Here is a 15,737-nt window from a genome sequence, read left to right as displayed (position 1 = left end):
ATATTTTATTTAATTTTTTTAGTATATTTTTTATCAATAATTAACAAATCACAGTTATTCATTCATATTTTCTACTCAAAATTTCATATCAGCCCACAGCCCACAGCCCACTTGCATGTCTGCAAAATCCTGACCATATAGAGAGTATTTTGATCACCTCAAATTTTGGTTGCTGCGTAAATTTAGCTGACAAGTCCAACATCGCCCAATCAATTGGGGCATTTAGCATTTAACTCACACCACGTACTAATTCCCCACTTTACAAGTCACTACTCTGTACTCTTCCCACCCGTACTGTGAGAAAAAACGCCGTTATTTTTTTCTTTACTTTCAAATCATTTCTAATTTTTTTTATCTTATTAGGTTAAGTATAAGAGTATATAAAATATTTTAAAATTTTAAACATTAATTAATGTTAAATATTTAATTGACTTGAATAATTTACAATTATAACTAACAAATTGTGTGAAACGTAGAGAATTTTTTCAACATGAGATAAACTCAGAGATAAATGAAAAAATAATAGTAAAATCAATTGTTGTCATACGGTCGAAAAGAAGATCAAATATAACGATGATCCTTTGTTTGACTATTATAACTTTTCTAATGCGTTTGTCATCGATTATATATGAGACTCTATTGTTGAATTTATATAGGACAATAAGCTTCTTTTACATAAACTAGACTTTAGGGCGTGAGCTCTAATTTGTTAAGTGTACATAAAACTTATCTTGAATAAGTATAAAAGTTAGATTTTTTCATCAACGGATTTTGATTTAGAGTAAAATTATATTTTATTTCAGTTGGTAAGCAAATATCACCTGTCAGAAAAGGTAATGGGTTCGATGTTACTTAGCTATTTTTGTCCTTCAACCTATTATATAATAAAAATAATATTAATAAATTGAAGGTGTTACTTTTTACCTGAGTGGGACAACAGGACTTCCCATTAAGCTTAGACAGGCGTAACTGCTCCTCTAAATTGACTACTTTCTAGTATAATCCTAACTCATAATTGCTTAAGATAAGCACATGTTCAATTGGATAGAGACTACCAAAATGTAAAGTATAATTCATTATCTAGCAGATGTGTATTGCATTATAAATAAACAAATAAAGTTTTGATTCATGAAAATAAATAAAGTTAAATATAAGGTGATTAGATTTTCGATTTATTTTCAATTCAATTCAATTTACTTAATATCAATTTTATTAATGATTTTTTTTTTCAGTTTTAATTGGGTGAACATATGCTTATTAGTGGAAACTCCAAAGGTAATATACAATGTAATTTAAAGGTGTTCAAAACAAACTTAACCAAACCTTTGCAACCAAATCTGATATTGATTCCCACACTAAAAATAGATTTACAATGATGTAAAAATCAATATGGACTCAAGATCGAAATAGACCCAACCTGAAATATCTAACTCAAAATCAATCAAATGACTCAAATGAACATTTCTAACAACTAGCATAAGATTGTCCGAATACTATCATATATATTATATATAGATACTGAATCAATTTAGGTACTAACTCTTTTTTTATATATATATTACACAGTTTAGCATTAATAGTTTTAAACAAATGATCAACTATGGTCCAAATCGAGCCAAAGCCTAAATTTTCGAATTACTAAGAACATGGAAAATAATTACCAAAAATAAGTTGTTGAGATACACAAATTATTATATGAGACGATTTTACTGTAAAAGTGTCTCATACATAAGTTAAATAGCTGTTATTTGATGGGTAGACTTTTGCAACACAAAGATTGGTGGGCGAAAAGGTCCAAGAGAATGTAAAGTCCTTTTCTAGGAGTCTAGATCTTTCTCTATAATAAATATAGGAATTATTACTCATTTATGCTTCTATAAATTCTTGTCATTCCAAACACTCCTATTTAGTGAAAGCATCCCATTGGCCAGCGAATCTCTTGTAGACAATATATTAAACAAGTGCATAAACAACAACTCTACTATGGTGAGTTTCTTTTGTCTTCATATTTGATATTGAAAACTTTTTTCAGCAATGATTTTCTTTTTGTAAAATGCATATATATAAAATTTTATGTAGGAAGAAGCATACAAACTAAGCAAATGGGAAGGTTACGTAGATTGGAGAAATCAATCTGCTATTAAAGGACGTCATGGTGGAATTCTTGCAGCATTTTTCATATTAGGTTCGTATTTGAGAGTTTAACCTAATTAAGTACCTGATCGAGTCTAATTGAAATGTCTAACTGTATTTGTTATATTACCTTGAAAGGCTACCAAGCCACAAAGTAAATGCTTGAAAAATAGTACTCCAATTATAAACTTTTCTTCTTGATTTTTGTTACCATTTAAAAGAAAATTATATATATAATAGGAAGATTTAACTAAGTACTCCTATTTCTATAAACATAAAAAAAATTCTCATTTCAAAAATATCATAAATATTTTTCATAAACAAAAAGAACATTATAATTAAAAAGCATCAAAATATAAAACCTAACGTATTTATGTGTGGGGACAAACTTTTAAAAAGACATCCCAACTAAAAGTACTCAAACAGATCACCCGACATATTTACAAAAACTGAACTCGACTTTAATCCAAAATAAATATAACCCCATTAACATGTTGCATCGCACACATACCTGGAGAATACAATTTGTGTCGTGCTCTTATCTTGCACAATTTGCGAATGCTAGGGCGGCATACTCTATGGGGATTGTGTGCTTTATAGCATAGATACGTAGATGATTTTGTGTATATGAAGATGTCTATCCGTACATAATTTTTTAATATAAAATCAGAAGGGGTCGTATGTAAAATATTTATTTTGCGCCTTATTTATAGTATATATATATATTTATTTTATTAATAAACTTAATAAATTTTTTTTATTAACTTTTACATATACGGGAGAAAGAGGGAGTCATGTGCAATTAATCACGTCGCACATCCGTATAGACCACTGTACAAGTTCTAAAACATTAAAATTGTTGTTTTATATAGCTCCTCTAAAAATTTGGGTAATATAATAGTATGAAATTAACTAATTAACTTGTTTTGCTGATAATTAGTTGTTGAAGTGCTGGAGAATCTAGCATATTTAGCAAATGCGAGTAATTTAGTACTTTATCTGTCAAAGTACATGCACTTTTCGCCGTCAAGATCAGCCATCATTGTCACTAATTTTATGGGCACCGCCTTCTTACTTGCACTCCTCGGTGGCTTTTTATCCGATGCTTATTTCACTACTTTTCATGTGTTTTTGATCAGTGCTGTTATTCAGTTCATGGTAAGACATCTATACTTTTCATTTTGAGTGTCATGCTCCAATTTTTATTTGTGCATTTATAATTATTTGTAATCTATCTGTTTTATATTGTTAGTTATAATTGATAAAAAAATATTTATAATTTTAGTTAAAATATAATAAATAAAATCAAACAGTGGCATAAAATATATTCCTTCATCACTTTAAATTTGTTGTATTGACAAAACTTTGCAAGGGTAAGTATAATAAAAATTGAAATATAAGAATGAGATGAGAAGTTGAAGACGGATTAAATGTATGGGTCAGAATATATGATAAAACATGGGTTCATTTTCAAAAAAAGGAAAATAGGAAATTTTGCGAGACCAATTTATGTAAGTAGATTTAGGAGAAAAAATTATTTCTAATATATAGGGTGTATTTGGTAATTGACTTTTATATTGAGTTTTTGATTGAGTTTTGGCTTGTTAGTTGGTCAAAAAGTAAAAAATGTGTTTGATAAATATCTTTTCAAACAACCGATAAACCAACTTTGAAGTCAAAATGATAAAAGTTGCTTTGATTTGCTTTTCTCATTACCTTTTGTCTTGTTGGCCCATTATTTCTTTGATAAAAAATTAATAATTAATATTTAATTTTACTACACATCTCTCTAAATAGCTAGCTTTAAAGCAACAAAAAAATCAAAGCTCCAACTAGCCAAACTAAATATCCATTTGCCAAAAACCACCTAAATTAGCATCAAAGTGAATGTTCCTTCACATTAGGTGATTAGGACATGAAAAAAACTTGTTGAATAACATTTTTGCCTTAATTAGTTACACCTACCAACTACGTTGACAATGATTAAGTAACCAATCTTCAAGATCGATTTCGTTAGGCCTTATGATTTTTGTTTTATCATATTAATTCATTGAATAATACGACATTCTTCTAGTCCTATCTTTAAAAGGAAGTACGGATATAGATTGTCCGTCATCTTTGCTCACCCAGACTCTGTTTTCAAGCAGAATATTTAGTTAATGATGATAAACGTTGAATAATGCATTGGTTTTGTAGGGACTTTTGGTACTCACAATACAAGCTCACATACCATCTCTTGAACCACCAACATGCTCACTGGCCGAAACCACCAATGTAAGATGCCATGAAGTCGGAGGGGCAAAAGCCGCAGTGTTATTTATAGGCCTTTATCTGGTTGCCCTTGGTGTTGGTGGGATCAAAGGATCACTCCCCTCACATGGGGCTGAACAATTTGATGAAAACAGCAAAGAAGGGAGAAAAAAGAGATCAACTTTTTTCAATTACTATGTTTTTTGTCTTTCTTGTGGTGCTTTAATTGCTGTTACATTTGTTGTTTGGATTGAAGATAACATAGGTTGGCAATGGGGCTTTGGGATCTCTACTCTCACTATATTGCTTGCTATACCTATTTTTCTACTTGGATCTTGTTATTACAGGATTAAAGTTCCTTCTGGTAGCCCGTTGACTATTATTCTCAAGGCAAGTACTTCTCATTAATTTCTTTTATGAATTCTGGGATGCAACCGGACGCTTAAGTTGATGGTTGAAAATTGAAATCCACTATCTCTTATATACTCCAGCGTGCTTCTCCTTTACATGATATAAAAAGTTAAATATAATAGAAGATCACGAGTTTAAATCTCATTAGCCCCTCATTTCAAGTTACATATTCAACACAAATTGTTGTGAGAGACAGTCTTTTCGAGAGAAACATTAGATATATGAGCTAAATAGCCCAATTAATACAAATTAAAGAAAAAATAAGAATATAGGCTTCTTGTTTGAAATTGTCTCTTTGAAAGACGGTCTCTCACAAGAGTGGCTGGATATTCAATAAGTGTGAGAATAGCTAGCTGACATATGTCAAGACACCAACTCAATCAAAAACTGAAGTTGGTGGTTGTAACCCCATGATATATTATATACTCTCACATTTCTTGGCGCGAGAACTTTTGGACTAAAACTAACTCAACCAAATATTCCATGTGAAATGGGTATGGATAAGATTTGAACTCGTGATCTCCTATACAAGAACCAACTCAACCAAAATCTTAAGTTGATGGTTGAAGCTCCATAATATGTTATATATTCAATCAGCATCCAAATTTTCTAGCTCAAACGGCTATCATGTGAAGGGCGCATGTTATGGTTTCAACTTTTAATCATCAGCTTAATCTTTTAGTTGAATCGGTCACTTGACGGCTACAAATTTTCCTTATCCTTACCAAATAATATGATCATTTCCCTTGACGATGGATCAGGTTTTGATAGCAGCAATTTGCAACAAATTCTCCTCAAGGAAACCAATCATTAACATGGAAACAAACCATCATACCAATCCAACTACACCTGCCCAAGAGAGCCAAGCTCAAGAAAATCCAACAACACAAACAACAGGACTAAAATTCCTAAACCAAGCAATAACAAACAATCCAATCCATCAAACACTAGAATGCACAAAAAAACAAGTAGAAGATGTCAAAATTGTAATGAAAACCATCCCAATTTTTGCATCCACCATTATGCTAAACTCATGTCTTGCTCAACTCTCAACCTTCTCAGTCCAACAAGCCGCAACCATGAACACAAAACTCGGTTCCTTAAAAGTCCCACCCGCTTCACTCCCTGTCTTCCCAGTCATCTTTATAATGATACTCGCGCCAGTCTATAACCACCTCATTCTCCCATTAGCCCGAAAGATAACCAACTCCGAGATGGGCATATCCCATCTTCAAAGAATCGGGTTAGGCCTATTTCTGTCCATCATCGCAATGGCAATTGCAGCATTAGTCGAAACAGAACGAAAAAAAGTTGCTGATAAACATCTTAAATTAGACTCTAATGAGCCTTTACCCATTACATTTCTTTGGATCGCGCTACAATACTTGTTTCTTGGCTCTGCCGATCTATTTAGCTTGGCGGGTTTGTTGGAGTTTTTCTTTACAGAAGCTCCTAGAAGTATGAAATCTTTGGCTACATCTTTTTCTTGGGCTTCATTGGCAATTGGGTATTACTTAAGTTCTGTTTTGGTAGCAGTTGTTAATAGAGTTACTGGTATTTTTGGTTCAATTCCTTGGCTTAAAGGAAGTAACTTGAATCATTATCACTTAGAAAGGTTTTACTGGTTGATGTGTGTGTTAAGTGGGTTGAACTTCTTGAATTACTTGTTTTGGGCTAGTAGATACAAGTATAGATCCTTGAATGAAGGTTAATGTAATGTATTTTGGTGGTAATTAGATCGATCAACAGTGGCGGATGTAACCTCATTTAATGTTGTCAATTAACGTCATTTTATAAGTTATATCTCTAAATATATTACTAAGTGTACTGGTTAAGTTGTTTAGAAATATTGGTATGTGACGGCATTATCCCAAGTTTAAGCGTTATTATCAACATTTTCTAAAAACTATAGTTAATACATTAACATTATTTGATTTTATTTTAAAGAGAAGGCCAGAAGAATGTGGTCAATTAATCAAGCAATCTTGTGCCATCAAAATAGTTATGTTAGGAAATGTTTAAGAAAAGTATAATCATGTTATGGAAAGAGCAAACTCTCCATGAGTATGCCAATTATTATAAATCGATAAGAGTTATCTTCAATAGATTTGTTGAGCTTATCGATGATATTCAATTATGTATGTTTTTTAAAATTGTAATTTGAATCATTACTGGCCCAAACTATTTAAGATATATTATATGTACAAGGTTTCTGAAAACGATCGCCAAATACTTACGATGTTAAGAACAAACAACAATGAGCAAAATTAAGTTTGACAAAGTAACAAACAAGGACACAAAGATTTAAGGAGGTTCACCCAATGATGGCTACGTCCTCCGTGGTGTGTAGTTTATGTTTATATTATATCAAATGAATACAAACAACACTTCAATATGAAGAATTACAATTGAGATAGAGATAACAACAATAGGCTATGTGTTTGGCTTAAGGGTTGTGTTTGATGTGTTTTGCATACTTGAAGTGTGGGTATGAGAGCCCTATTTATAGTGCTAGGTACTTGAAGATGAATGGCTCACATAAATACATAGTTAATTTAGGGTAATGAATACTATGAAATAACTCTAAGAACTTGAAAAGGCATTATCTCAAGAGTCACACACATGAGACTCTTCACCTTAATCTTCATTAACACCAATAATTCCCATGAATACTCTTCACCTTATTACACCCTTTTGGATTCCACAACTCAAGAGTCACACTCATGAATTCATCCCATTAAAGTGCACTCAAGTCACACAATAGTATACTCCCATAATCACATTAGTATACTACTATTCATAACAGTTTCTATTATTATTGATAATACTACTGTATAATTTTCTTTGGGTACTAAATATTGGTTTATCACCTCTTGTTAAGTTGTATAGACAGACACAATAATAACAGTAATGTCAGAGTTTTAATTCTAAAAAATTGAAATCGACTAATTAAATTAATATATCAATTTATATGGTTGTTTACATAAATTCTTCTTTTCTATTCATTCTGAATTTCTATCATCTTAATTTTCAATCTTAATGCTTCATATCATTTAAAACTCATTTCCTCTAATTAATCTCATAACCTACTAAAAATCCTAACACCCCTACATATCAAGAAACGAAGATTCATTACAAGTTTGTGAATAAAACAACACTGCACACTTTTTTCTTTGGTGATTTTAATTTTTTTCCTTCTAAAAAAATTAAAATTTTTAAAATATTGAATAATAATAATTATATAGTAAAATAATTTATCAAATAATATATACTTTTTATATTAACTAGCGGATGATATTTATTTACTATATAAAAATTCAATAGAAAAAACAATTTATTTGTCATCATATATAAGTTATTAACTGGAATGTAGTTTTTGATATTAAAATATTTTAAATACATTCCATCAGTAATATAACATGATTGGCTATTTGAGATTTAGAGGTAGTCTGATTAATGTACATTAAAAAAAGAATAAAATGATGCGATAAGTAACTTATATCAACATGGGGATGTAGCTCAGATGGTAGAGCGCTCGCTTAGCATGCGAGAGGTATGGGGATCGATACCCCACTTCTCCAATTTTGGAATTTTTATTTTTGGCAGTAATTGTTCGTTCAGAATTTAACATTTATCCTACCTTTCCCTAACAGGCCTATGATTCTCTTAGTTCTGCTTGTTACCTTCCTTAAACCAAGCTGAACATTATTAAATCATGAATTCATGATCCCTTTCACATCACAAATTATTGTATAATTTAAGGTGGTCTTAATGTAAAACGTTTCTTATAAAAAAAATAGAAATTAAATAATCAAACTAATATATATGAGAATGTGATCTCCTTGTTCTGAGGTTGTGTCTAATGTAAATAATGGTACATACTTTAACCGAGATAAATATGATTTTCTTATTATTTATACAATAGAATTTACACTGATTTAAATTGTACTAATTATTCTGAATCATTTGTGTGACATAATCTAAAATTTTTAGAATTTAAGAAATAAACCCATTCTTACTCATATAACAAATAAGTAAACTATATAAAAAAATCCTTCCTATAATATATAGTGGAAATATTCATACATAAAAATTACCATAATAGTTAAAAGGAGTCCTAGTTGTTGGAAGTGCCCAAAAATTCTTCACACTTTTTTTCTCAAATTGTCACACCATGTGCCTATAATATTCCAAAACCCCAACCACACTAGCATGTACATACATACTTGTACCAATTATACAAATTAATCAGCCTCTTGCAACCCATCCAAAACCACAGACCCCACCAACAACCCGGCAGCCCCGACAAAAAGAGTACCGGCAACCACCGCTTGAGCCACCACAAGGGCTGTCGAGTCGTCAGGGATGAGTACAACCGCTATAATCGCCCCCAATAGAAAAGGCAATGCAAGGGATGCTAAGGTTGCAGGATTAAGACTAGCTGATTTCTCCAATAAGCTTAGTAAACCCAATTCCTCTGCCTTAGAAAAGACACCAAGTTTCTCAATAGAAGAAAGTGTAAATCCAAGCTCTTCTGCTTTTGATAGTAATCCTGCTTTCTCAACATTGCTTAAAATCTTTCTTTTTTCTAACTTCTTGAATACATCTACTTCAACTTGTTCACTCCCTTCAAAAAACAGTCCTGCACCAAACCATTCTTTTTTCCATCCTGGGTCATATTTGTTCACCTGTTTTTAGGGCCCAAAAATTTGTCATATACCTATTTCATATGTTTTGAAATAAGCTTTAGGGTTGCTTCAAAATGCTACTCCAACATATCTCGGGGCCTCAACCACCAGTTTAAACTTTTGGTTGAGTTAGTTCCTTGACAGGCTCATTGCATAAGTTGTGCATCCTATGCTACAATATAGGGCCTCACATTAATGGGGGCCCTAAAATTATTCCAACAGCCCACACACTTTGCAAAAGAAAGTACAAAATTAGTCCAACAACCCAATTAATGCACCGAGAATCAAAATTAAAGATATTTTTATTAGCCCATAATTATTCAAACAGCCCATAATATGAGTTTTTGGTTATAAGGGAGCCTCATTTTGACATTGGCACAAGGCCTTCGAAATGTTTAAGATGGCCATGTTCCTTGACATGTTATCAAGAGCCAACTGGATAAGAGGTCACTGGTTCGAATCTCAACTTTCCCTTATTTAAAATGCAATATTTAACGCTAGGTATGAGGAGGGTCTGTGCTGCATCCACACTTCTTGTGTGAGGGGGCATGTTAATGTATATAACATATCATAGGGCCTCCACCATAAGCTTAAGCTTTTGATTGAGTTGATTCCTTGACGCCATTCTAATGCGTTTGCTATAATAATTTTTAAATTATGATTTTTGTACAAATAAAAATCAATTAAATTGAGGGTTGAATATGTAGTATTCACACAAACACATTCAACTCAATAGGCTATCATGTAAGGGGGTTTGATAGAGCATCTTAAGCTTTTTACTATAAAATAAAGCTTTACAACTCTATCATAATTCATAATTATCTCTTTGTATAATTGTGCATTCCACTTGTTGATAATACAGTTTAAATTTGATGCATTATATATTTTTGGTTAGTTTAATCAAACCAATAGTCTTCAGTCCCAAATTATCTCTCTTGGTTTCTTCATTTTGCTCTTGTATGTCCATCTCCATCACTACTTTTGTATATTAGTAAGTTTCACACAAACATATTTCCTAAAATTTATAGAAGCAATAAAATCATAAAATCCATTATCATAATTACAACCTTAATTTATATGATTGAAAATCTAGGGTATTTGAGTATATAACATATTTTGTATCCTTAATTATCAGCTGATGGTATGTTATATATTTTACCAGGTCAAGAAATCAACTCAATCGAAATTTAAGCTAATAGTTAAGGCCCAGAAGTATGTTATATACTCAATCTAAGACATGTGATTTTTAAAATATGACAACAACGATGACAAAGCCTTAATCCCAAAAAATTTGAGTCGATAAATTATGAAAATAAAGAAGAAAATAAAAATGAGGCATATATACCTTCTTTTTAGATGCCATAGCTAGGATTTTGGGAGATCTTGATGAGGTAGAAGTGCGAGACAATGAAGGTTTGGAAGAAAGATGGTCAATGTTTCCAAGATAAGCAGTAGAAGCAGCAGCTATTGCTGCCATCTTTGCTTAATTCTGAGTTCTGAGTGTTGCAGAATGTTACTCACTCTCTAGTTTGGTTTTGATTCTTGTGGTTTGATCCTAATTCCTACCCACAAATCACATAAATTGTAATATCTTTGCTCAATACCATCACCCAATCATGTGGTGGGAATCCTATCTATGTCCTCTATTGTTTGGGTACATGTGGCATTACATTATTGGATGTTGTATTATTTTTCCCTCTTGAGAATAGGTGATGTCTCAAATTGATTTGTCCAAATATTTTAGGCCAAGTCTCTCTCTATACCAAATCCAAACCCATTGTAGAACCGATTTATGATTATACTCATAAGCAAACATAAACTCATTTTAAATACATTTAGGCCAATTATACCTTAAAAAAAATTTTTAAATATATATATATATATATATATATATATATATATATATATATATATAAAATGATCCATTCGCTAGCCTGGACCCATCAGATCCTATGAGTCTGAAGCTTGGTCTAAAATTTTCTTACCCTTATAACACAAATTATTATGAGAGATGGTCTCTTAGACGTATTAAATATATAGGCTAAATAGCCCAATTAATACAAATTAAAGAGTAAATAAAAATATGGAATTTTTATTTTGAAGTCATCTCTTTAAAAGATAGTCTCTCACAAGAGTAGTTGCCTTTATTACAACATGAGTTTTGGGGTTGGATTTAATTAGACTCAATCCATAATCATCTCTAGTTTCAAAGTGGAAGTTTGATAACCCTCAAGTCTTGTATGGACTTAATACACTAAAATAATGTGTATGAACATACAATTAAAAGTAATGTACAATAATATTGTACTCTAAATTCATATTAAATTTATACATCATTGATTTGATTGATTTAACGGTTTAACCATATAAAACGTGAAATTTAAACCAAATAATATGTTTTTGTTTTTTATTTTTACCCAAACGTAAGAACTCTTTAACATGTAAGAAACTTAGTTTCATCCTTACATGCTGACAAATATATTAAATACCGATACAAATTTGATACACTTTATAAGTTCCATCCAAATTCATGTGACTAATTTACAGCTGAAGTCACCATTAAGTATTAATACTTTCACCATTAACCCCTCTAACTACAAGAATTATATTATATTATACATTTATATATACACAAATTCTCACCATGAAATGCATCTTAATATAACCGAATAATACAGATTATTATTAGCTTATAAATTTTTTTGTTTAAAAGTCGTCTCAACGAGAAACGGTCTCAAATACTATTATTATATATTATATATAATCTAATAACAATTAATTTTAATTTTATTTATTATAATTAATTTATTCTTGTTTAAGACTAGTTTCATCCTTGTTTGCATTAACAGTTGCATTATGTTCAGCTTCTTGAATAGATTTCAAGATCCCTTCTTTCTTAATTACCAAATCATGAATTTTTGTTTCAATTTTCTCTAATTTAATCTTTAATTTTGCAGGATCAGTTTTATCTTCAGGATTCTTCTTCTTCTCTTTCTTTTCTGATTTATCTTCAACTTGTTCGTCATTTTCATCACTTTTTTCTTTTTTCTTGTCTTTTTTCTTCTTTTCCTTTATTTTTTCTTCTACTTTCTCTTCTTTTATTTCCTCATCATGGTGCTTTTGATTTACCTCCTCTTCTGTTCCTCCCATGATGCTTGAAGAAAATTAAGATATGATTAATTGCTCGTTTTTGTTAATATTAATTTTGTTGAGATTTTTATGTTTGAACAAAAGTCTTGTTTATGTACAAAACAAAAGTACTATTATTGGTTTTTTTGTAATTTTTAGCATTGCATGAGATATGACTATATGAGATATATGCTAAATAAATAATGGTTTTCCAAGAAGTTTTATCCCGAAATTGGTGACTGCCCTTTGATTTAAAGTAAGAAAAAAATAACTCAAATAATTTAATTTTTTCGTGATTTTTCAATAATTATTTCACATATTAATTAATCATGAATAATCTAAATTTTAGAGGTATTTGTCTAAAGTAAATCTGGCACCAGATGACTTGCTATATATTAAGTGTTATCTTTTTTTAAAAAAAATAAATTAAAATAAAATGTCAAACAACAAGTAAAAAATGTTGAAATTTGTTGCTATTTTTTTATGGTTCAGATTCTTTTACGTAAATTTTCAAATTTTTTTTCAAATTTTATATTATTTTTCAGTTTATTTTTTAGGTAAATTTACTTTTGAGACACTATTTATTAATATCAACTTTTTATAATTTTTAGTTATACATAACTCGATATATTAAGGATTGAATAAGTACATTAGATAGAGTGCATAAAGTAAATGAGACATTTAAGATGAATAGGATGGAGTATTAAATCGTCCATTTTTAGAAAAGTATAGCTATTAAAAAATAAATGAAAATTAGTAAAGATTAAAAAACAAATTATAGGTTTAATTAATAATACAATATAAATCTCTTACAATTTATGAACAATAAAGGATCCATATTATCTATGATGATGACTTAAAACAAGAAACAAGGTTTTTGTCTTAATTTATTTATTTAGAAGGTGTTTGATGGTATTTTTGAGAAAATAAAACTCCAAGTGTAAAAGATATAATTGAAGCTAAAAAAATCCCTTTGTTCTCAATAATCTTCACAATTACAGTTTTCTCTGTCTTTTCCCCTTCTTTTCTATTCATTTTATCTCCCTTCAATTTCTTGCTCAAATCAGGTTTTTCAATGTCTTCCTTCTCCTTAATGTCCTTACTTAAAATTGCAGTTTCTGGTCTTTCACTTTCCTCTTTAATCGTATTACTTGAAGTTGCAGGTTTCTCAAATCGTTCCTTTTCCTTGATTTCCTTATCAGAAATTGCGGTCTCTGGTTTTTCACTTTCCTCTTTAATCGTTTTACTTGAAGTTGCAGGTTTCTCGAATCGTTCCTTTTCCTTGATTTCTTTACCGGAAACGGCGGTCTCTGGTTTTTCTTTTTCTTTTTCCTTCTCCTTGTTTTCATTTTCATGGCTTTGATTATTTGATGTTAAAGCTGTTTTAGTTTCTGGTTTTTCATTGGCTTGTTTGTCTAGTTTGGGGATGAATACTGTAAGTGCATCTCCATCAAATTTCATAGTAATGTTCTTAATATCTCCATTTTCTGGCACATCGAAAGTCCTTTCAAAATGCTTTTGTTTATCTTCCCCTATTTTTCGCCTTCCACTGATTATAATGGTGCCAGATTCATTTACATTAAACTTTATATCATCTTTCCTAAAATCTTCAAAATGCAACCCAAATAGAAAAATAATTTGTTAGTGTTCACATTTTGTTACTAGAATTAAGAACATGTACTTATCTTACTAATTAAAATTAATTTTTCTTAATTATAACATTTTTTATAGTTGAAGTTGTGAATGATTTTTACTAATTGTAATTGATCTTTAATTATAAATTATAACAAAATCATATCCATTAAAATTAATTTTTACTAATTTTAACAAATTTTGTAGCCTCTTTTTAACCTACAATTTTTGAATTATAAGATCTAAAATTAAATAATTAAATTTAAAGTAAAAGTATTTAAATTTAAAATTTGAAGAAAACTATAAGTTAGTCGAATTTTTCTTTTTAATCTTATAACAAAATTTCTATCTCTTTTTACGGATAGAATTAAATCCTCTTTTTTATTCAATACTGATTCAATAGCTTACCTAATAATCCAAAAACATTAATATTGAGAACTCTTTAATTCAGGTGTCATATAAACCGTGTGGTCAAGAACTTTGCGCATAAATCATGCCCCATTCCACCCCTAATGAACACCAATAGCTTTAAAGTGCATTATAAAGTTACATCGATTTTATAATTACAATATTTTTTATGTTTGAAAAATAAATTTAATCAAGATTTTATTTTGTTCATCTTAAATAATATTTTTATGCTATTTATGAATTATGCACAAATAAGTATATTAAAATAACATGAAACAAAAAATGTAGTAACTGATTTGAATGAGATGGATAAAATAGTATACCCGGGAGATCAAGAATAAGAAGATGGTGTTGAGGAGTCTGAGTCCAGCCAGAAGGTGGATTGACTTCCTCATCAATCATCCTTGGAGGAATGGACAGCCTGTTTCGCATCATCATACTTCGCCTTCTGAAATCAGCCATCTTTTGATCCGATCAAATCTATTATATTTTGACCCTTAGCTAGAAACAATCTGAGTTTGCCTGTATATATTTCTAATTGATGATGATGATGATGATGATGATGTTATATAGGAGTAGTACTTTTATGCATTACAATAAATGTAGTTTTATGTGCAATTCCAACATGTTCAAATTGCAGAGAACCCTTTCCTTTTAGTTTTATGCATTACTTTGTACCAAATTTTGGTTTTGGGATTTCAATACTTGAGCCTATTGTAAGAGAAAAGTGATGATTCCTTTCTTTTTTAATTCTTTGACTCCTTAACTTTCAAATAACTAGCTGAAAAACTCAAGAATCATACTAATTGTGTCTCCCATATAAAATATTGGAAATTTTCCAACAAAAAATCTTTTGTAACAAGTTTATTTAGAAATGAATTTTTTTTTCTTATTTTTTTTAAATAAATATTTTATATTCCCTCCTATTCTCTTTACTTGTCTCATTTGGGTTGGGCACGGATATTAAAAGTAGAAGAGGGATCACAATAAAGGTGGTAGCTGGGATATTTTAAATGGTTGGATTTAGTATCCATCCTTCCCTTCTTTTTTGTAAATAAAGTAGCTAGAATTGAATTTTAGAGGGAA

General features: G+C 30.1%; 3 protein-coding genes and 1 non-coding gene across 4 annotated transcripts; 2 read left to right on the top strand and 2 right to left on the bottom strand.

Annotated features, from left to right (window-relative positions):
• The first annotated feature begins 1,886 nt into the window (after positions 1-1,886).
• LOC130800362 (protein NRT1/ PTR FAMILY 4.6-like) lies at positions 1,887-7,473 on the top strand. The gene is made up of 5 exons (XM_057663846.1): positions 1,887-1,986; positions 2,080-2,185; positions 3,074-3,291; positions 4,330-4,773; positions 5,556-7,473. The coding sequence occupies exons 1-5, from the start codon at positions 1,984-1,986 to the stop codon at positions 6,504-6,506; spliced, it is 1,722 nt and encodes a 573-aa protein (XP_057519829.1). The 5' UTR covers positions 1,887-1,983; the 3' UTR covers positions 6,507-7,473.
• Positions 7,474-8,302: 829 nt separating this feature from the next.
• On the top strand, positions 8,303-8,375 carry TRNAA-AGC (transfer RNA alanine (anticodon AGC)). The gene has a single exon. It is a non-coding gene; the product is annotated as a tRNA-Ala (tRNA).
• A 414-nt stretch (positions 8,376-8,789) lies between these two features.
• On the bottom strand, positions 8,790-11,194 carry LOC130800361 (uncharacterized). The gene is made up of 2 exons (XM_057663845.1): positions 10,828-11,194; positions 8,790-9,482 (listed from the first exon to the last, which is right to left on the bottom strand). Exons 1-2 carry the CDS (start codon positions 10,957-10,959, stop codon positions 9,039-9,041), a joined length of 576 nt encoding a protein of 191 aa, XP_057519828.1. The 5' UTR covers positions 10,960-11,194; the 3' UTR covers positions 8,790-9,038.
• Positions 11,195-13,389: 2,195 nt separating this feature from the next.
• Positions 13,390-15,462, bottom strand: LOC130800360 (uncharacterized). The gene is made up of 2 exons (XM_057663844.1): positions 14,975-15,462; positions 13,390-14,218 (listed from the first exon to the last, which is right to left on the bottom strand). Exons 1-2 carry the CDS (start codon positions 15,111-15,113, stop codon positions 13,503-13,505), a joined length of 855 nt encoding a protein of 284 aa, XP_057519827.1. The 5' UTR covers positions 15,114-15,462; the 3' UTR covers positions 13,390-13,502.
• Between the last annotated feature and the right edge of the window lie 275 nt (positions 15,463-15,737).

Source organism: Amaranthus tricolor, chromosome 14, assembly GCF_026212465.1.
Source record: "Amaranthus tricolor cultivar Red isolate AtriRed21 chromosome 14, ASM2621246v1, whole genome shotgun sequence".
NCBI lineage: Eukaryota > Viridiplantae > Streptophyta > Magnoliopsida > Caryophyllales > Amaranthaceae > Amaranthus > Amaranthus tricolor.
This window is presented reverse-complemented; position numbering and strand designations above follow the sequence as displayed.

Excerpts from the sequence above, each read along its gene's own strand:
- LOC130800361 (XM_057663845.1), bottom strand. The coding sequence starts at position 10,959 with ATGGCAGCAATAGCTGCTGCTTCTACTGCTTATCTTGGAAACATTGAC. Across the intron at positions 9,483-10,827 it reads CTATGGCATCTAAAAAGAAG|GTGAACAAATATGACCCAGG; the intron begins GTATATATGCCT and ends CCCTAAAAACAG.
- LOC130800362 (XM_057663846.1), top strand. Across the intron at positions 2,186-3,073 it reads TGCAGCATTTTTCATATTAG|TTGTTGAAGTGCTGGAGAAT; the intron begins GTTCGTATTTGA and ends GCTGATAATTAG. Across the intron at positions 4,774-5,555 it reads CGTTGACTATTATTCTCAAG|GTTTTGATAGCAGCAATTTG; the intron begins GCAAGTACTTCT and ends ACGATGGATCAG.
- LOC130800360 (XM_057663844.1), bottom strand. The coding sequence starts at position 15,113 with ATGGCTGATTTCAGAAGGCGAAGTATGATGATGCGAAACAGGCTGTCC. Across the intron at positions 14,219-14,974 it reads TCTTATTCTTGATCTCCCGG|ATTTTAGGAAAGATGATATA; the intron begins GTATACTATTTT and ends TGCATTTTGAAG.